The 22,527-nt window shown below is 46.0% G+C and overlaps 1 protein-coding gene across 3 annotated transcripts in view; it reads right to left on the minus strand.

Moving 5' to 3' along the window:
• SIK3 (SIK family kinase 3) overlaps positions 1-22,527 on the minus strand; it is a 94,533-nt gene that overhangs the window by 27,368 nt on the left and 44,638 nt on the right. For all 3 annotated transcript variants that reach the window (XM_060268640.1, XM_035140145.2, XM_060268641.1), the window contains exons 2-3: positions 10,874-10,990; positions 8,704-8,767 (exon numbers count right to left, since the gene is read on the minus strand). In XM_060268640.1, coding sequence (XP_060124623.1) covers positions 8,704-8,767; positions 10,874-10,990 — 181 coding nt within the window. The remainder of the gene's footprint in view (positions 1-8,703; positions 8,768-10,873; positions 10,991-22,527) is intronic.

Raw genomic sequence — 22,527 nt, forward strand, 5'->3', positions numbered from 1 at the left:
AGTCTAGCTCATCTGTTGCTGGGAAAACAGCAGAAGGAGGTGGTGGCACAACTGCCAGGCGAAGTGTCGAGACGTGCCCCAGCTCACAGAAGCTAACCTCTCTAGGTCTGCAGCAGGAGAGCTCCTTTCCTATTTGGGCACATCTTCTCTGCCTATTTCAGTTGGATTCAAAGTCTGCCCTATGCCCAAGGATGGTGATAGGTACTCCAATCACCAGCCCTAATTAAAGGCCTTAGAATACTTCTGCAAGATGCTAAGACTCAGACTCCATGCCAGAGCAAAAAAAATGCCTCTCTGGGCAACCATAATGTTCCAATGGCACACAATTGTATTTTAGCAACCATGATTGATAAAAGATGTCAGCTGTAGGTGAAGGCTGTTGTAATTATGCTGAGCACTGTGAGTGAGTAACAGGGGAGACTCAGGGGTCACCTTCCCATGAAGAATTACAGGGATTGGGGCAAATTTGCCCCAGAGGGGGAAAGAGGCTCACGAGATTCACATTCCATATGCAAGAAACCAGAGGAGATGCAAATGAAAGAAAAGTCCCTGGAACAGCTGACCACTACCTTTGAAGGGGTGCATTAAAAAATAGTGTGTGAGGGAGTAGGTGTGTATGATATGTTGGATCCTGGAAAAAGGAAAAGGCTGAGGCTCTGAAGGGAAGGCAAAGTTCTGCCAAGCTTCCTTTGTGAAGATGAGATTTGATTTGATTTTGATTTAGCCCCCAGAGTATATGGAGCCCCTTTTAGTTGAGACAAAAGCCCAGGGCCAGCAAGGAAGAAGCCTCTGGGATGATGGCAGCAGCCAGAGCAGGGCAGTTTCCTGTGACAGTAGCTGTTGGCTCCAGCCTTCTCACCCTGACAATAGCTCTTTTAATAAAGAGGCAAGCAGGAAACTGGCCCAAAGGTTGTTTTTAGCTGTTTGCTGCTTCTGAAAACTGTGAACACTGTGCAACCTCCAGTTGTCAATGGGTTATTTAGAAAATGTCACAAAAGAAACTCCTGCAGAAGGCGGCCATGGATAAATAGTCCGCAGCTCTTTGGTGGGACTGGTAGATCACATGATGCCTGCCCAGCTTGAACAACAAGAAGTAGATGGCTAAAAGAAAAAAGCAGGGGGGAGATTATAAATTCCTACACATTAATGTGGAGGGAGGGGAATGGTTGGGTCAAGATAGAGAGCCTGTTTGCTAACCATTTGGGAATTCAAGGAGAGAGCCATTGCACAGTGAGCAGAGCATCTGTTTTGCATGCGGAAGGTCACAGATTCAAATCCCAGCATCTCTGAGTAAGGCTGGGGAAGACTCCTGCCCGAACTCCTGGTGTCACTGCCAGTCAGTGCAGGCAGTACTGAGCTAGGTGAGCCGATCATGTGTCTAGGCAGGAGGCCCTGTCTCAGGCCAGCTTCATTTGAGGCAAGGGGAAAGGATGTACATAAAGAACACCAGGTAAAGTATGGGCTCATTCACACTTTTCTTTGTCAATTAATCCCCGCAGGTCCAAAAGCTTTCCTTGTTGTTCTGCGGCTGTGTCTTCCGAAAGTCCAATTTTACCCGCTGAATTGGATCTTATCAGATGTGCAGAATATCCAAAGAGAGATTTTGCTGAACTGAGCATCAGTTTAAGGGGTAAGACCACGTTTTTGCAAGGCACAGTGACAGAAAAATGAGAAAAGCTCCCGGGTCCAGATGAATTAATCGGAACACAATACAATTAAACTACGGGTCAGGTGAAAGTGTGGCTGTGCTCTATTATTGCTTCTGGTAGAGAGGAACAACAGTTTTCAATTATAAAGCACTTTGGAACCATTATTGTATTTTGCTATGGGAAGTATTGTCTTTAATTTGCTATATGTATATGCCACTCTTCCTCCCAAGATTTGGCTGCATAAACACCTTTTGAAGTAGATCAGTCAGTCAGTCTGTGTCTCTCTCTGTCTGTCTCTGTGACAGGGATTTGAACCTAGAGTTTCCATGGCTTCTGAAGCACAATTTCCTATCTGTAATAGAGGTAGAATATGTTGGTGCAGGAGTATAAAATGTATAATGTAAGTATAAAAGGAAAATTCCCTGGGTGTCAAGTTCTAGATTTGGGACAGGTACTCTTTAGTGAGAGAACCCCAGCAGAGATTCAAAATAACAAATATGCAGCAAAGCATGGAAATAGAGGCTGTTAGACCTATAAAATCTATCCTTCCAAGTTCCTTCCAAAGTCCCTCACTTCTCCTAGCACAGGAAAAGGCCACACATTTGGTAAGTTAAAAATGGTTTCCTTACAAACTTTCCAAAGGTTAGATTCATGTGCAATCAGAAAAGTTGCACAAGCAGCAAATGTGGCTCAGTTACAGGGGTGAAAAAGTTCCTAAATTATTGGTAAAGGAACTCAAGAGAGGCTGGTTAGAGCCATGCAGTCTGAACTGCAGCAATCAGCTCAGACCTCCTCACACATTGAGCTTCTATGGCTGAGGCACAATAATACTCTTGACTACCTTCCTCCCAAGCTGCGGGAAAGTGACCTAGCTAAGCCTAGCAGGACAGCTTATTCTATGGCATTAACCCCTTCATGCACTAATTAGACTTAAGCGTGTGGGATATATGAGACTAGTTATCCCACAGAATAGTGAAGTCGTTTTACAGACAGGGAATTGATACCTTATTCCCCAGGCCTCACTGTGCTAAGAGTGGCCCTGCTATGAAGAAGTAAAAGTAGCAATATGATTTCTGTTGGCGGTGGGAAGGAAGAAACGGTGGCCCTCCAAATACTGCTGGACCGCAGCTCCATCATCTCCGAGTGTTGGCCATGCTGCGCCTGATGGACTCAAGCTATATCTCAAGGACATCAGATGCTTCCCACTCCTAGCCCAGAGAACTTAAGAGTCAAGGCCACAAGCCCTTCTTACATTCCCAGGTGGGATCAAAAGCAGCTCCCTCATACTTGTTTCCTTCTTTTCTCCCTTCACAGTTCATTTGGACTGCTTCTTGGGTATTCATAAAAGAAGAATTTACTCTGTAAATAGTTACTGGGCTCCAGAGGCAAGAGCCAAACCATGTCTGTAATCTCCTGGAGGAAGGTTGCAAACATTTCACCTCCTTTGTCTCTGAGACAAAAGCTGCTGCCTTTTTGCCATCTTCCCTTGTAACCAGCTTTGTATCATGGGCCTTTCTGCGTTCTAGTGATTAATGTCAGAGGTAGCTTGCATCTACAGCTTGTGAAATACAGAATTATCCAACAGGCTGCTCTTTGCTCTAAATCTTGCACAAATTTGGCAGCATTTCTGCAGCTGATAGGCCCACAAGCCATCTTTCAACCCATGAAGGAAGGTGGGCTCCCTCTCTCTTCTGCATTTCTACCTGGGTAGTAAAATTTCACACCTCAGCTTAAAGAAATATTTGCCCAGTATGTGCTAAAAGAAAGAAAGGGGCATATATGTGTGTGCACTCAGAGAGGCCAGGAGGGTTTGTGTTTTAGAATGTGTTTGTGTTTTGTTTCTTTGAATAAAGAGTTAACTTCATGGACACCTTGTGAGTTATTGCTGTTCCTGATTCCCACCTTGACATTAGGGAGGCTTCAGGAGAAGCTGCAATGTTCACTCCTGCATCCAAACCCAAGACTCTACCTCCTCAGCTGCTCCTTAAGAAGAACAGCAGTACAATCCTATGCATGCTGACTTAGAAGCAAGTCCCACTGAGTTGGGCTTACTTCCTAGTAAGTGTGTATAGGCACCCTCTGCAACTTTACCACACACCCACTTCACTGCCTGCACCTGGTATCTTTTATTATAAATGAATTTTAATCAGGGAAGGAAAAGAAGCTTGCTGGCTGAAAGCCCCATCAAAATATATTAGAAATACAACATCAAAAGAAAGAAAATGCTCTTTATCTGGAGAGGCAGAAGGCTTTTGATGTGTTTGTGTAATTAGTATTTACTGTGAACTGATTGTGCCTGGGTATTTTAATTAGTGGGCACTTTTGGCCAAAACAACCACCTAATGGGAAAACTTTAGCTTAATTTTGATTCTCTAAAGCAGACTTTCATCTTTTGCTCTATAATTAATACTGTTTATTAAGGGAAGCAGGTTGAAGCTGCCCAACCTTCCCCTTTGAGGCCAAAGCAGCAGGCGCCTTCTGAAGAAATGGTTTCTTGGATGCATCTGTGGTGTCGTTCCCAATACCACACACTGGCTTTCCCACTGCAATTGAACAGTTCCTAAAGCACAAGGCTGAACTAGGTCAATGTTTTTGGATGAATCTCAGCCCTTGGCAGGCAACCAAATGGTGATGGGGGTGGGCATATCTTGCTGTTCTCAGCTGAGAGCTATCATCTCAGGTGCATGTGCTCCATGTAAACAGTAGAGCAGGTCCTTCATGAGAGCAAATCTCCCTCTCTTCCTCTGTTACTCAACAGTTGGGTAAAACCAGAAGGATTTGCTTGATGTAGTCAGAAGCAGCTCAGATCCCATTCTAAACCATTCAGCACCTTCCAATTTTGCTCCACCTCTCTAGCAAGACCAGGCAATGGCTCCCTTTCCACCCCAACTCCCTTGTCCACCAAAGAGGCCTGGATCAGGCTGCAGACTTGGTCTCTCCAGCAGTCCCAGCCACCATTGGCTCTACTTGTAGTTGCCAGCTGGGATAAAGTCTACATGGCTTTGTTCCACTGACAGGAGGAACAGAAGTACTTTTTATTACAATTAATGATGTTATGAAGAGCCATTTGCCTGCTCCAGGAAAAAAGCACATGTTTAGCAACAAAGCCTTCCTGCAAATGGATCAAAGCTTTCTAAGAATGGCCAAGGATCAACCTTGCTGCAAAGGCACAGAGATTTGTGTCTATTTTCTTGGACCTGAACTGGTGTTCTGTTTTGTTTTTCTAAAGTAAACACTTCCCTAGGTTAATGACAAATAAATGAGTTCTCTCTAAAAGCTCTTTGCCAGACACCAGGTCATTGGTACCAGGTCATTTGGAGACAATATCTCTCAGGAGGAAGCTGAGTGAAAGCTCCCAATATCAGGTATGAATGGCGTACCCAGAGCAGCTATTGGTTCTCCTCTTGGTTGGGGTCACTCAGTATCAACTCTGCTTACCTAGAGCTAAAGTGGCAGCCAGCTGCTCCACTAACACCCTTAGAAAGTCATCCCAGCAGCACGTCCTGACTACATGATTTGCTCAACTCTCCCAGGGCCACAGAGCAGTAGTGGGTGGGCCCAGAACCACAAAGTGGCCCAAACAATGGATGGGACTACACATGTGCAGTAGGCTACAACCCAGTTGTGCACAAGCCACAGTTCTCTGCCCTCACCCCACACATTCAGGCAAGCAAGGGACATCATTACACTTCAGAGACACATTCCAGCCAGGCACTGGGGTGGGGTGCACAGACAGATGCCTGAAGTGCTGCGCTTGGCCCCTGAGCCTGTAGCTCACTACCTCTGGCCTAATTCGATTAGGGGAACTTTGGTGGACCATATGAGAAATTTGCTTATACTGCTAGGATCGATAGATGTGTGGTATGGATCATGTCTACCCAATAAGCAGCTCCGCTCTAGAGAATCCTAAACATGCTCCCCAATCTCCTGCAGCTATTGTTCCCATGCAATGAAAATTACTGCATCCTACCCACACTCTTTATGTAGGATTTACAGCTGTAAGGTATGCTTCATGCCCACCCGGCCCCTCCTTCTGAAGGCCTCTGAAATTGCTGAAGATTGTCAGAGCAAACGGTAGAGCAACACCACCCATCACCACTAGCCATCCCCTTCAAAAAGAAGACTGACATTCGCACCTATGTTTTACCTAAGGGGCAGGTTGCAAGTCCCACTATGATGCTATATGGGTGGCCCAGCCAAGAAGGGAAGGAGGAATTTGAAAACCCCTTGCCATTACACCACAAAGGCCCAGCAGCGTTCAACTGCCTGGAAGCAGCTCTGCTCAGCAGAGCTCCTGCTGCTGTTTCTCCAGGCAACGCACAGGCTGCTCTGAAGCCAACAGCGGCAATGATCTGCTTGGGCTGGCGGTGGAAAGGGTAGCTCAGCGCTCTGGATCATGTCAGGGCTGCAAGTGCTCCAGCTCCTTACCCGCAAACTTTGGCCAGATTACCAACGGAAATTAAAAAGTCACTTTAAACATTGGATAAATTAAGCCGTCTCCTCCCCCTCCCCCTAAATGTCAGGTTCCTTTTTACAGTAGCTGCAGTGTAAACAAGTGACAGGGCGTTATTAACACAGCTGCAGTCAGGGAAGCCGCTCTGAGAGCTGCTCACAGTGCAGCCAGTGACTCCAGTGGAACAAGTCACCCATACAGAGAAAGAGATCCTGAATGGAAGCCATGTGGCCAGCTAAGGGAGCTGCCTGAAACTTTCTTGTTTCAGCACAGAAACAAGCCAGCAGCTAGAAGAGACTCCTCTTGGGGTGGAAGTTATCAAGGAAGGGAGAGAAACGCTGGGCCTCTGCTTCCTTCAACAAATCTCTCTCCTCCTCTCTGGAGCTCCTGAGAAGCTTTTCACTAGGAAACACGGAGGAAGTTCTGGTTTCACTCTCCCAGCAGATGAGGGGTTTAGGGCTAAAGTAGATCTTGAGTGGCGGATGAAGACAGCTGGGGAATGATGGAGGTAAACAAGATGCACAGGCCAGGTGACAGAAGCAGGTTCCACAGTTAGGCTTGCCAGCAATCAGCTAGCAAGCAAGGCCACGGGGGTTGGATGGCGTGCAGCGGATCAGCTGCTCCAAACGAGCTGAATTTACTGCAGCATGAAGGGCTTCCAAAAGCAATGGGGAGATTTCCATCCGCTCTGCACGTAACAAGGTTATTTTAGTAACCATCAGAAGATGCCTGATCAAACTCACACAGGGCAGCTTGCTGGAGGGAAGGCTGCTCGGCTAAGGGCAGATATGCAAGGGACAGAAGCTGGGGCTCCCTGAAAAGGAGAGTTACTGAAGACAATTTGCATCTGACCAGCCAAACCTCCCCAGGTGTATCCAGCAGAGAGCTCATGCTTCTGTGTTCCCTCCACTGGACAACTCATCTCCCAACAAAAGTGAGAATAAGGCAACCACAGACCATGCAGTCTTCCTTGGAGAGTCCAAAAGGCAAGATCTCTTCAAAATGTTCTTGAGGAATTGATTGAAACAGTTCTCCCTGACCCCCTCCTTCTTGTCAGACCACTGATGTCAGTCGCCACAGACAATGCTGTGCTAGGTAGACAAGTGGCTGGCCAGCTATAAAGGCAGCTTTCCATGGGCAGGCACTTTACATTACTCTGTCTTTAAAAATGCTGAAAGCAGTTGCTCCATATGCAGCAATGTTTCTTCAGTTATGTCATTATAAAACATTTCATATCACTTTCCATTCCCAGCAAGGGCCCCCAACGCAGTTTACATGAAAGAACAAAATATCACCAAGTAACAGAAATTAAAACTAAAACCTTCACCAGAAGTGCCTATGGCTTCCTTTAAAATGATGACTTCCACTCTATGCTTGTGGCTTGGCTCGCTTGCTTGAGCTACCTTTGAAGGTGCTCTTGCTCTCTGTGGTCTGCTTTTCAGGGGCTAATCTCTGTCAGACGTGTGTGCGTGTATGGTCTGAGTACAAAAGAATGGTCCTGTTCTGCAGTGGCACACTCAGACTGGTGGCCTGTCTTTCTCTTCCAATTGAAAAGTGCTTGTCCGGGTAGCTACTCTTGAAAAATGCAGAGCAACAGTCCTCAGCTGTGCATTTTTCACTGACTTATCATATACTATCAACAGTTTAAAAAATAACAAACAAACAAAAACCTTAACCAGCTGGAAAATGTGAAATGGCTGGCTCTGCCTGGCACTGTAAATCAGATGCTGCCTCCTCTGCCCCACAGAGATTAATTCTGCAGAGCAGGGATGGAGAACCTCACTGTGGCCTTCCCTAAGCCACTGGTCATGATGGCTGAGGCTGGCAGGAGTTGAAACTCAACATCTGGAGGACCACAGCTTCCCTATCCTTGTTACTGAGTCCAGGGAAGAGAGCTAAGATTTGTAGAATGACAATTCACCCAAACCATTTTTGTAAAACACCTCACCCCCAAACCATAAGGAGGGCAAAGTGTTTTCAGGTGACACAAAAGCCCTGAGAATGTGGCTGTATTGTGCATGTGCGCATGCTGTTAGCCAGAATCCACAATAGAAAGCCACAGAAGGTATACTTGAGATTAACAAGAGAGCTTTGGAGATTTAGCAAGGCTGCCCAAGAGGTTATTGAGTTTTATGCACTGGAAAATGCAATTTTCTAGCCAGATATGCATTGGGACCATTTATTAGCAACTGTTTATCAAACTAACCCCCCGTTTAATTTTCACAGAAGCTGCAGTGGATCATTAGCTCCATCTTTCCCACAGAAGAGGCCAACTCAGAACAGCTTTGCTCTGATCAAATGCAACCACCAGTTCTGAAAATGAATTTTAAGCTGGCAAAACTTTTTCCAAGGTTGCACATTTCAGGCCTTTAGTTATGAAAGGCTCCCTCAATTTTTAAATGTTATGCCTCCCTAGGAAGGCAACAAGGCCAGTTCACTGAAGCTTGCAAGTCCTCCCTACCAAATACGTTGATCAATGGAAAGTTCCAAGACCTGAAGGGCATCACTCAGCTGAAAGCGGAGAGGAGGGGCAGCTATTTTAAGTTTACTGTAGTTGACTAAGTACATTATCTGATTAAAGAATGCAATAAATGTACTTACCAAATATTTCCCCTCCGCTCGCATATTCTGTCACCAGATAAATCATTCTCTCTGTCTCCATAACCTGCACAAGGACAGAAAACTGACAGATAAGGAGATTGCCTAGGACAAAAGGAAGCTGGCGCTAATTGGACCTTACTTTTTGAGACTTGCATCTTTAATACACTGAGCCACACTCAACAAATTAGAAGCACCCACCCAGCGGCTGCACTTAAGTGCACAAGGTCTTTTAAGGACCCAAACATCAAGCAAACAAGACAGGCTAAACTTCAGGCTAAAATGCTGGAAGTGAGTTTTCAAGATGCCTTTTCCAAGCTGAAAGAGCCTACATTTCCCATTCTGAGGGGCCAATGTTACTGTAAAGGTGCTTCCACAAGCCATGCTAAGAATGCCTTTGGGTCATTAATGCCTCTTAAGAACAACAACAACTTGCAAATATGGTAACTGAAGCCTATAAGGATGGGTCTGTCATTTTAATTCAAATTATATAAAGGCATTTAATCTGAATGACCTGACGGATGTTTTAGCCAGCAAAAAAGACCAGCCCATAGACCCTGCTTTCTCAAAAGCATCCAGGTGCAATGCTCTAAAGCATTTTCAGAGGTGGAGCTAAGCTCCATCGTTGACCTCATAACTTAAAACACTCAAGTAGCTACAGACTTGCCAGCAAAGGGAGCAGTGTCTCTTTGCAAAGGCAAAGAACACCCCACAAGCAATTCAAGCATCTCAACAGCAGAGGTAACTAGCTTGGCTATTCACACCGGAGGCCCTTCCATTCTGTTTAATCCAGGCCAGATATCTGACACGTCTCAGGCAAAAAATGCACCCAATTAAAGCCTTCTTGTTGTGCCAAATAACCTTGGTTCCTTGGGTAAATGATGCAGATAGCCTAACAAAGCCACTGTCTGCCATGTCATTCAGACCACTGGAGATGTAGCAGGGAAACTCCTGGAGAAGAGGCTGGTCAGCCACAAGTTCCCTGAAGGCCTCATATCCTCACCATGCAGGGCACAGTGAATTGTGGGGAGAAGTGGGCTGGAAGGCTGGAAGCCAAAAAATCAAGGCAAGAGAATGGTAATGGTTCTCTGCCTTGTTTTCCCATTGCAGTTCCCCAAATACTGTATCTGCACTAGTACCAATGAAGATGATGATGAAGAAGAAGTGAGGTGCAGAACTGGTGCTAAACAGATTCTTGCTGCAAGTGACAATGGCAACACAGAGCACAGTAAGCAGGTTTTCCCAGATCAAACTGCTAAGGTTCTCATTACTCAACAGGACACATGGAATAGGACAGGGGGTAGGGGAGCAGAAGGGATGGTTTCACTGAAGTGCCCTTTAAATGTCACACTAGCACAGTGGGAGACACTCTTCTGTAGACTCGGAGCAAAACAAAAGTGTAAAAGTTTAAAAAGCTTGTAACAGGGAGCAGTGTGTGCATGGATGAGGTCGAATGAGTGTGTCCGAAGGAATTTTCACCCCATGACAGGAGCACCAGGTCAGTCTTTCTGACAGCACCCCTTCATATTCAAAGGGGTCCCTGCCCAAATGGACCCTTGTAGTGAATTATGGAGCCTGAACGTTAGCCAGCCGAGAGATTCTCTCCCCCCCCCCCAACCTTCGATGAGCAGAGTGGAGAAGGGCTTTAGCTTGGTATCTTTCAACTTATAGCTTGTAAATTGCTGGAAGGAAGGAAGGAAGGGACATTTCTAGTAGAAAATAAAATTTGGGCACTTAACAAGCAGTCCTTTTTGCTTTTGATGGGTATGGAGGAACCACGGAGGCTAAAGAAATTGCCTCCCGATCACCCCACTTCCATAGACTGGGGGGGGCATTTCTTATGGATAGAGTGGTTTTTCAATGTGTCTCAAAACAATTTGGTGGGTGGGAGCTTGCTGACAGGAAGATGGTTGTGCAGATTCTGGAATGGTTCATCTTTGACATTATAATGTGCATTCAGTTGACAGAAAGCTGCTTCTCTCAAGAAGCTAAGAGGCCTCATTCCAGCAGCAGTCACTGTAAAAGCTGCCTGCCTCTGTTAATGCCTGTTGAACAGCTGAATTTGGAGGTTTCCCATGTCCCACCCTAGTCCCACCCATGGTCTTTACTCCCAAACCTCAAGGACACTAACAAGTGAATCCTCAGAGTGGACACCAACACACAGCATTCATACCTGATACAATCTGATGATGTGTGGGTGGCAAAGCATCTTCATGATCTGAACTTCTCTGAAGATCTTCTTGAGGTTCTCTTCATCCAGCTGGGTCTTATCAATTATCTTTATGGCAACCTGAAAGGGGCCAGCAAGACAGGCCATTAGAAAACACAACCTCAGACCGGTCAAGTGGAATTCAGAAACATCATTGCCTCTTATAGCAAAAGTGTCAGTTTCCAAACTGTTCACAAGAAAGGTGAACAAGAAAGGCACAGTCATTATTGGGGATTTGCACGAAACTGCCTAATACCAAGTCAGGCTATTGGTCCATCTAGCCCAGGGATGTCCAACAGGTCGATCGCGATCTACTGGTAGATCCCCGGGAGTGTTGGTAAAACAGAATCCAGCCCCGCCCCCTTGTCCCACCCTCCATTGTTGCACAATCTGTAGAGTGAAAGACGGAGATTACTCTATGAGGCTATATGTTTCCCCAGTGATCTGTTAGTGAGTGGCTGTTCCCCTTTCTCCTTTGAGAAATCAGGGCTTTCCTCCTCCCTAAAAAAAACTCAACAACTTTTTTCCTGCACCCCCCAAAAAACAGGGCTTTCCTTCCTAAAAAAAGTTCAACAACTTTGATCTGAACCCCCCAAAAGGGGGTAGATCACTGCCAGTTTTTAATTCTGTGAGTAGATCGCAGTCTCTTGGGAGCTGGCCACCCCTGATCTAGCCCATCACCCTCCATTTCCGCTGCCCAGGTCTTTCCCAGTCTCGACACCTAAGATGCAAGTGCCAAAGGTTGAACCTGTAGCCTTCCCACATGCTCTCATTACACTATGGCATACACACCCCACACTTATGTCTTATTTATTGGGTCAAGAAAGTTGTTCCACAGAATGTCTGCAACATCTCACATCAAGCAGCCTTGCTCCTTACGTGCAGAGGTGAAAAGGAAACAGGTTTTACAGACAGTTCCAAGCACTTTGAAGTTTACCACAAATGTAGAGAAACATAAGCAATCCCAGTAAAGCTTCTCTCTCCCCAGAGGAGTAGATCATTTTAAACAATAAACATCCAAAACATTCCATTTGCTAGAGATATGGACCAGAAATTAGTTGCGTCTCATGGGGCCACTTTCCAGTTGTAAAAACGCAGGTCACCTAGCACCCATTTTTTAACATCTTAAATTCCAGGATACATGGATAATTCTAACCAGGACTAGTCTCCTGGTTGTAGCCCTTTGGTGTAATACCCCGCAGAAGCAAGCCTAAAGCAACAGATCTCCAAAGCAGTTTTTAAAAAGAGAGAAAGAACTCCAATTCAGTGTCCTTTGAAGATTAAAGCACCACCATCACAGTGTGGAATAGTTAGAAAACAGAGTCCAGATTGCTAGCAGCCCAACATGTATTAGTACGACATATGTAGTCAAAGAGAATCCTGTCTAGGCCCTGATAAATTCAAGATTTCCTAGATCTAGGCCACTCTATTCATGTTACGTGCACTTATTTCTCATAGCATGGAATGTCTTCTGTACACCCGAATTATGCCAGCATGCATGCAAACAGCGCACACAGGACTATTGCCAGCTTACTAGTGGTAAGTGCTAGTCAGTGACACCTGCCTAGAGGAATCTGCTGCTGTCCTCTACCCAGCCCATTCATTACTGCTTCCTCTAGTGCTCTTCCTGGAACAGCAAGTGTCTCATTCCACACTGACAAATGTCCTCACTGAGGCATGCTCTACAGTGTTTGAAGCTGCCTGTTTACCCGTCTCCATGGAGATGTCCAATTCCACGTGAAACCCAAGTCACTGTTGCCTTCCTGGCACAAATGTCGTAGCAAAGCCTTTCACGGGTAGGGAAGTAGATTGAGCACAGCAGCTCTCTTGTCTTGCTGCTCAGCCAGCGAAATGTTTTTCCAGTCAAATCTTCATCACTACCCCACCCTTCCCTGAAATGCAGAATCATAGGTCACTGATGCATCTCTCTCCTCTTCCCCTTTTCAGTGCCCTTTTCAGGTGAGCAAATACCCCTTCCCTTCCAGCCTGCTGGCCTACTTTGTCCAAAGCACATGTAGCTGTGGATGTGTTCCAACATATGGTATAGAATATTGGTAGGCTGATCAAAAAGAGCTAATTTCTCCACCAGCACCAGCCATGTGTGTACAGTAAGCATTGGCAAAGAGACCACGTCAAAGGTCTGCCATTGAAATGGCCAATGTTAAAAGCTGCTGGAGCTCTAAGAGCAAGCTAAAAGAGCTGCCTTTAGGTGACACCTCCAGAATTCAGACAACTTCCAACCCAAATGACTGCTCCCGTTATAAATTCAGTGGGACAGATCAGCAGGATGCTGCAGCTTCAACAGCAAGATTCGTCAGAGAACTTGGTATGCTTCCCCTGAGTGTTACTGGGGAAGAAAAGGATTAAAATATGCCTTAATGTAACCCCCAGCTCATCTGAATATTAACCAAGTGAGTTTTCCTGGATAATTATAAAGTGTATGCCCATTGGCAAACCTCCCTCTGAGGCTCCTGATTCTTCAATCGGTATTACCCATTTATTTTCAGTGGAAGCCATAGGTGTTATCAACTCAACCCTGGAGGTAGTCATCTTCTCAGTTCAAGGTTTTGGCTGGGGATGGTGACCAATGGGGTGTACTGTCTCCACCAACTGCAGCTGAGTAGTCAGCCCCATATACTCCAAAGCTGCCTCAAGTTCATGCACAGGTTGACCCAGATTCTGCTCAATCCACTGGACTGCAGCCACAATTAAGTGTCAAACTAGTCTACAAACAGTATCTCATCAGTAGTGAAACTCCAAAACAAAAACCCAGGGAAATTAGCAATCCCATTATGGGACGCTAACAAAGTGTGTAGCATCTGCAGGAACTATGCCAGCTCCCAGCACTCATGCTGCCATCAATTAGTAGTGCTTAAAATCCAAGCTGCCTTCCACTTTCCTTCTGTCCAAACTTCAACATCACAATTTGAGAAACCAATTGCTTAAGAAGCAAGGTTGGGAGAACTACCCAACACTCTACTGGGAAGAAGTTAGGGGCATAATAGAGTTCAAAGCTCTATTGGGAGCAAGTGAAAGTAATGCTAATTCACAGGTGGTGCTGTTTTATAGTTGAACATTCCTCTGCATTGCTCAGCAATGAATTTATGGGAACCCAGCTGGTGGTGCTCTCCCTCCGCAGGGATTAGAGGTAGAAGGGGGCTAAAATCCAGGGCAGAAGAGGCTTGTCCCTACCCTCCAACTGCCAGTGTGCCACCTCTCAGACCCCTGCTCCTCATCTTGCAATTCTCAAGTTTGCTGAAGCAAGAGGCAAAGAGAGGTCTACTGCTTATGTTGAAAAGATGGTATGAGTAACAGCCAAAGAGCTGAGAGGAGCAGCCCTGGTGGAACTGCTCACACACTTGCCTAGGTACACCACCTATTTCATCTCCTGCATCTGTACCACTCTGGTTTTGAATTATTACGACACTTGTGGTAGAAAGTGATTCGGGGTGTTTAAGAGCACTGCTGTCTTCCAAGTGCAAACAATTTCATCTGAGCCAGAAACAAGTGCTCTAATCTTCCCGATATTGTGGATTGCATGACTGCTGGCTCTTGCTGATCTTGCATTGCTCCCAAGTTCCAAGATCCTCTATCATTATGGAACAAAAAGTCAGTGAAGCTAGAATGCCTTGGCTTTTGACCTACAATTTCCCAAAGTAGGTCAAGATGGCATGTAACTATTGGGCTTGTCCGCCTTCAAAAACGCCACAGTGCAAACACCCTGGAGTGGGATGCTACATCTTTTCCACCACCGTGCCATTTCACCCAGAAGGCTGGAACAAAGACTCTGAAGCACTTGCAAAGCAAGCCAGGGATTCTTTCGGCTGCTCCAGCATAGAAAATTGCTGGCTGTAGACTAACTCCAGTATTGTCTGCTTATTCCACAGGGTGCAAATGCCTCTGGCTCAGACCAGCAGCCAGCACTCTGCAGACCTCATGTTAATAGTCACTGGAAACTTTGCTAGGCAGGAAAGGTCTCCTAATTAGAAAGCCAGCCAGCCATTCCCATTCCAGCACAACTTGGACAAAGAGCACTGGGTAGAACAGACCCTGGCTCCAAAGTTGACACCACACAATTTTAATGAAAATAATCCTCTCCCCTTGAAAGCACATTCCCTTCCAAAAGAGAAGTGCAAGTGCCAATTTCCTGGAAGCAGCTCCTCCAGTGAGGGCTTGCAGCTTCCACGGTGCTAAACGCGCACATGAAACCTTCCTACATTGCACTGGGGAAGGATAATGCCTGCAGGAGTATGATAAACAAGAGTAGTCCAATGTCACAAATAAAACAGGCATTGAGACTGTGTATGCAGTAAACATACAGGGGAGTCGTGGGGATGAGAATGTGAGCTTACTATTGCTATTCCACTTGCCTCCCAAACTTATGGAGGGTGACACTGCAAAACAGGGAACCTTCCTCTGCTTACGGAGGTGCCCTGCACATTCTAGAACCCTGGAAAAATCAGGGTTCTAAAATGGGGAGGGCACCAACATGAGTACAACAGACCCCTCACTTCAGAAAGTGCCCTCCAACTCATGAAGGGTTGCTAGAACAGTGACAGCAGCAGAGTGAGAACACTCATCCCTATTGCTCTACTACTCCCCATGTTTATACCATAAACCATCTGAAAGGCAGAAGAAAGCTACAGGCGTGCCGTTTTTGGGACCATTGAAGAGAGAACAGCCCAGCCAAATGTTGCAAGAGGCACAGGATCACTCCTCACTGATTTGTGGAATAGCGCTGCTTGCTCCCAAATTGCTCAAGGTTCTGTAACTGAATATTACTGTCCAAGGTTCAAAATTAGCAGGGCGCCAGGCGCATTTTGCACCTAAAGATTCCCCATTTGCGAGCGCCTCAAAAAGTCTGGGTGCCATTTTTTGTGTCTGGCTGGTACTGAAGGATTACTGAAATGTATGTGCTTTGATGTTTCGAAGTATATGTTAAGGACAGACAACATGTTAAGGAGTTTAACAATAAAGAGTAGAGTTTTTGAAAACTGAAGAATGGCAACAATATTTTTTATTGCAAACACCAAATTAAACATGTATTAATAATTCTGTTAAAAATGTGATAATGATGTGTCACTTATGTGAATTGCATATTAATTCATGCTCATCAAAATAATAAATAAAAAGTGTTGCCGACACACACACACCCCCACCGTGGCAACTAGACATTCTGTTTTGGTGCCCATAACCCCAGTGCTTTTCTATCCCAGTTTCTAACACTGCCGTCCCTCTAAGAAAGAAAAGACGGGGCTGCTCTTACCTACTCTACAATGCACTTACAACCTTGTAGGCTTGTGTTCCAATGTTGTACAGCAACACAGGCCATGGAACTGCACTTCCTGATAGATACAAGGAAGAGACTATACCCAGAAACATTTGTTAGATTAACAGCCTGCACTGCTCAAGGAAAAACCTGATTGACTCTGCTTCTGGAGAGCTGCTATTTAGCAAGCTAAAGTGTCAGAATAATAGAATTGAAGAGTTGGAGAGGACCCCAAGGGCCATCTAGTCCAATTCTCTGCAATGCAGGAATCTCAACACACAGTCCTCCATCTAATTTGAAACCATACTGGATCCTGCTTAGCTTTGCAAATGTGCGAGCAGTTTTATTGCTGCACCACTAAGTGTACAAAAGTGTACAAAAAATAATAATACAGCACACTAGAGGCAACATCAATCTCTTTACACGGAAGGCAACACCCACTTGGCACAATGAGGAATCAACGAAAACATCCTGTTTATCTATTTCAAGTGGGAGTAACATCCAGACAGGATTCCTTGAAACTCGTATTTACCTGCTAGAATGTAAACAAAATCCATGCCAATACAAAGGGGTGGCAGGATTTAGTCCTACACTCCCCCCCCCCGCACTTCCACTTCATTGATGTTTCAAAATGAGAAAGCAAAAGGCCTCCATGTCGCTTGGCCTTGAAGCCATCAAGTCCATCTCAGATGGGCAGCAAGGAACAGCAGAAAAAACCACAATGCTCTTGGGCAGCTTTACTTCTTGTAGAAAGTGATATTTCCTGCTCAAGCAACATGAAACCCAAGCAGGACCGAACAAGACATCCCACTGTCTAACACGTGCAGAGACTATGACAGCAGTAGCCATACAAACAGAAGTAGGTCAGCTACACAAAGGACTCCAGGTTGAAAGGAGGCAGCCCTTTGTCACATTATGAACTTACCTGCCCCATTGATTCTTTGCTCCATCTTTTCCACAGAAGCTCCCCCTTCTCTCCCCAGAAAGCTCACAGTTCTCCCACCACAGACGACTGTATAACAACTTGCCCAGATACAGGTTTTTCTCTCCCTATCAGCTGGGAACTGGTCAGGTAAACAAGGAGCAGAGGGGACCGAATTGCCAATGCAGGTGAACTTCCATGCCCTGTGTCTGCTCAATCAAGTGCCGCCCAAAAGTCACAAAAGGCCCATAGAAGCCTATTAAAACAGCAACTGCAATTCTGAAAGAGATGCCCAACAGCAGCCATTCAACCTGGACTCCACAAGTTCAGCACCACAGTTTGTGGATGGGTCCAGAGTACCATCTAGTATTAAGGCATGCATTTCAGTTTCTTTGGCCTGTAGACATGGACAAAATCCTTGTAGGAGTACAGTGGTACCTTTGGTTAAGAACGTAATTCGTTCCGGAGGTCCGTTCTTAACCTAAAACTGTTCTTAACCTGAAGCACCACTTTAGCTAATGGAGCCTCCTGCTGCCGCCGCGCTACCGGAGCACAATTTTTGTTCTCATCCTGAAGCAAAGTTCTTAACCTGATGTACTATTTCTGGGTTAGCGGAGTCTGTAACCTGAAGCGTTTGTAACCTGAGGTACCACTGTACTGCTTATAACATGCTTGCTTGATCCTTGCCATCCTTGCCTCTTTTTTAACCTACCAGAATAGGTTGAAAGTCTGGGCCCAGGAGTTAAAAGGTAAAGGTAAAGGGACCCCTGACCATTAAGTCCAGTCGCGGACAACTCTGGGGTTGCGGCGCTCATCTCACTTTACTGGGCAAGGGAGCCAGCATTTGTCCGCAGACAGCTTCTGGGTCATGTGGCCAGCATGACTAAGCCGCTTCTGGCAAACCAGAGCAGCGTACAGAAACGCCATTTACCTTCCCGCCGGAGCGGTACCTATTTATCTACTTGCACTTTGACGTGCTTTTGAACTGCTAGGTGGGCAGGAGCAGGGACCGAACAATGGGAGCTCACCCCATCACGGGGATTCAAACCGCCGACCTTCTGATCGGCAAGCCCTAGGGTCTGTGGTTTAGACCACAGCGCCACCCGCGTCCCTACAAATGCCTAATTATTGGGGTGTGAATATCATCTGCCGTTTAGGAGGCAGTCATTAGGCAACAGGCTAATACGTTTTTGTTTTTCGCATGTTGAACCTCTGTATTCCCTACACCCTTTGGTGAGACTTGTTGAACACTGCCTTTCATTACTTTATCCTGGTTTTGTTCATTACTGTAAACCACTGTGGGGATTTTGAATCGAAGGGAGAGAATTACAATGTCTTAAAAAGTAAAGGAATCTATTATTTTGAGTGCTGCAAGTTATCAGGCCTTCCATGAAATTTGCTCCCCCTTAAGCTGTCCTGTGAAAGCCAGTAAAGGCTTGGTCTTTCAGGGTTCTAGAAGCAGCATTTCCATCCCATTGTGTGTGCAAGCAGCCAACAGATGGCAGTAGTGGACATCAACACCACAATAATCACCCATTGTCTCAGAAAACCAGACTGCCATGGGAAGCCAGTTCTCTGGCCCAAGAGCACTCTTCTTCAAGCCCAAAATGCCTTACAAAATTATCCCTGGGGCCACAGCTTGCCTGTCAGAGTCACAGAGGAAGCTGGAGAATAAAAAGTCAAGACTGCCATCTCTGAAGAACAACCAGCACTTTAAATCCAAATCAAGCACTCCCCAGGCCAAGAATATCAGGACACAAAATTGCCACACATTTGGGGTGGGGAGTGGCAGGGCCCAGAAGCTTTTGGGGGTGGGGAAGCTAAAGAGAGCTTTAGGGCGAATAATTTCAGCAACCTTACTGTGAGGGGGAGAGTCTTGTGGCTTATTTTATTTTACCACCACCACCACCACCTGGGTAAGCCTCTTGCTGCTGCCTTTCTGCCATAGTATTAAGCGACTACTGGAAGTTTCACTTTTGCTGCTCTGCAGCCTCAAATTAAATCCAGATCAAGTGAGGAAAATGCAGCCATTCAAAGAGCTCTGGGCCGTTTACTCACATCTGGAGCCCATTTTTATTGGCAGACGCACATAAATCTCAGCTGGAGACAAGGCTCTGAACTTAGACGCTTTTGTTGGTGACCTTATATAACAAACCCTCCATCAGCATTGGGCAACTCTCAGGATCACACCACAGCACACGGCTTCCAAGCATGCCGTCACTAAGCCCTGCCTGAGACCATGTGCCAAGGTCCTTTTGCACATTCAAGTCAAGCAAGGTGGCATCACCACTGTGCCCTTACTCTCTCGATCACCATGCCTCCCTGCCATGGCCTTGCCATCTGCTTCTGTTTGCAAGCTCTAGTGGAAGCTCTCCTGTAAAAGCACTGGAGTTCTTTTCAATTCTCAAAAGTAATGACGTATCCAGACTCTGTACCAGTTCCACAATTAGGATTCTTTTGAGGGCAATTAAGAGTTGAGAGCTCTGTTCTACTCCTCATTGTCAGGGGTGGTGGTGGAGAAAGGGCCCAACACTGACTAGATGGGGAGGTTGCATTTTAATAGTGGCAAATGTAAACCCCCTGAGAAGGCAGCCCATCCAAAACCTTGGTGCTCTCCCCTGTGGGGGTTGGGTGCATTTAGTGACAAAGAGGGTGAGAGGCACAGTCTCAGAGTCTTTCTGGATAAAAGGGACCAACTGCAAAGCTGCTATTTCCTGTGCCTGCCCCAGCTCACACTGTCAGACTTCCTGTAAGCCTGCAATTTCCAGGTACAGGGACAAGTTGTCCACAGTTTCAAGGCAGTCTCAGTAAAGCCCTGTTTGCATTAGACCCTTACACACCCAAATCTCTCTGCCATGGAGTTTATCTATATATATATAAATGTAAAAATTGTGAAACTGCGTGTTACACTTTTCTCAGTAACCGCTTGACCGATCGTCCTGAAATTTTGACACAACGATCCAGGCCACTCCCCAAGCGTTGTTGGGGACAAAAATCCCTCAAATCACACACCTGGGCAGGTATAGACCTGGTTTTCCACCAAGTCAAACAGCTCCCTCAAGTGGCGTTATACCCTCCTCCATCCCCTCCCTTCCTGTGAAATCTAAGCCACATCCACAAACCAAATGACATCATCAACCAAGCAACTGAAACCACCAAGGCGGCCATTATCAGGCCCCTAGGCCCCTGCCAGGCTCCTAGGCCTCCACTAGGCCCGGGGGGGGGAGGGAGAGGGCGAGTGCCCGGATCGCAGGTCACACATTGCCAAGTGGAGGTAGGGGCCTGCCTGGGGGGGGGGGCGAATAGGGAGCAGGGATACATAATGGGTCAGAACAGGGTGGGGGGAGACACAGGGATGAAACCTGCCCTCTCCACAGTATCTTGCCTCGACTCAGGGGGACTCTGAGGCTCAGGGGGATCTGAAGGGGGGCTATTACCCTCCATTTCATAGACTAACGCACAGCAACGCGTGCAGGGCCAGCTAGTTACCAAATAATTCTGTTAAGTGGCAATGCATTCCAAACACAGGACAATGGGGTATTTGCATACTTATCCTCTTGTACCAGTCACCCCCAGGCTGACAATGTTCTCGCCTGCCTTTAGCAAAGAGCAAAAGCTACCTAGTGCAAACTGGAGCAGAGAAAAGTGCTATCCTAGACCACCTCCCTTTCTTGCACATACACCACCATCTGTGAACAGGTCACTGTGCATGGCTGATGGTACAGGTGACAATATTGACAATGCCGAGCGGTTGCAGAGAGGAGCCCCAAAGCTAGCTGTAGGAGTCACCATACAGTCTACAATGGCCAAAGTAGTATAAGGTTTATCAGACACTGTAGTTCAGTTTTATTTTCTCTCCTTGCTCTGGGCGAAGAGATACCAAGTTGACCTTCCAGGCAACACAAGCATTCCTCCCTTCCCTCAAACTTCTGATTATACTACTCCTAAAGCAGGATTACTAGAACTTGAAGAGCAAAAAAGAGGACAGCCCAAGCCACTGACAGCCCAAGCCGGGGGAAAAGGTGCACAGGCATGAGGGGATGTCACCACGCACGTTTGCCCCTTTGCCTTGCTCGGGCTAGCAGTGGTTGCAGTTTTCAGAGCAGCCTGAGCCCCCCCCCCCAACAACAGACATTTCCTTTTAAATGTAAAAACCCACCTGGATATTGCCCCCCCAAAGAGGACATGTCTGGGTTTTCCTGGACATGTAGCAACCCTACCGGAAGTAATTTAATTACAGGTAGGTAGCTGTGTTGGTCTGCTGTAGTCGAAACAAAATTTAAAAAATCCTTCCAATAGCACCTTAGAGACCAACTCTAACAAAAGCTCATACGAATAACAAACTTAGTTGGTCTCCAAGGTGCTACTGGTGGCGACATGCAGGTGGCGCTGTGGGTGAAACCACAGAGCCTAGGGCTTGCAGATCAGAAGGTCGGCGGTTAGAATCCATGCGATGGGGTGAACTCCCGTTGCTTGGTCCCAGCTCCTGCCCACCTAGCAGTTCAAAAGCTCGCCAAAGTGCAAGTAGATAAATAGGTACCGCTACAGCGGGAAGGTAAACAGCGTTTCCGTGCGCTGCTCTGGTTCGCCAGAAGCGGCTTTTTCATGCTGACCACATGACCTGGAAGCTGTACGCCGGCTCCCTTGGCCAATAATGCAAGATGAGCACCGCAACCCCAGAGTCGGTCACGACTGGACCTAATGGTCAGGGGTCCCTTTACCTTTACCTTTAAGGTGCTACTGGAAGGAATTTTTTTATTTTGAAGTAATTTAATTCTGGAGAAAAACTGTCACCTATTGCTGAATAGCAGAACCCAGCTTTTCTGGTAATTGACAAGACAAGTTCACTTCAGTAACCTGGTACATCGCACACATACTGCCAGTTATTATTTTGATTTATTCAATTTATTAGTTGCTTGGTATGTAAAGCATATCAAATTGACTTTAAAAACATAAAGCAGAACATAAACATGAAAAAAACAGCAATACTGTACATTATAACAAAACCCATACTAATTTCCATAGAAAAGAGTCAGTAAAACAACAACAACAATCATCATGATCCATCAAAGGCTTGGGAGAAGAAAGAAGTTTTTCCCTGGTGCCAAAAAGTTGTTAATTTTTTTATATTACTTAAGACCTATACTGCTTAATTATTCACATTTCTAAACAGTGTACATAAAAACTATTCACAAAAAATGGGACAATGAAACAATCAAAATTTATCATAAAACCAAACACTACTTTAAAATGTCTGCTAGAACAAGAAAATCTCAGTCATGTCTCTGACATTCAGCAAGGAGGGCATTAAAGATGGCACCAGGCAGACCTCACTGGGGAGAGCACAGAACTGAAAAGGTTCAGAGGTAAGCATTCCCATCCAGCACAGAGAACCTTCAAGCACTCACAACTCAACCAGAAGGAGTC

Source organism: Zootoca vivipara, chromosome 15, assembly GCF_963506605.1.
Source record: "Zootoca vivipara chromosome 15, rZooViv1.1, whole genome shotgun sequence".
Lineage (NCBI taxonomy): Eukaryota > Metazoa > Chordata > Lepidosauria > Squamata > Lacertidae > Zootoca > Zootoca vivipara.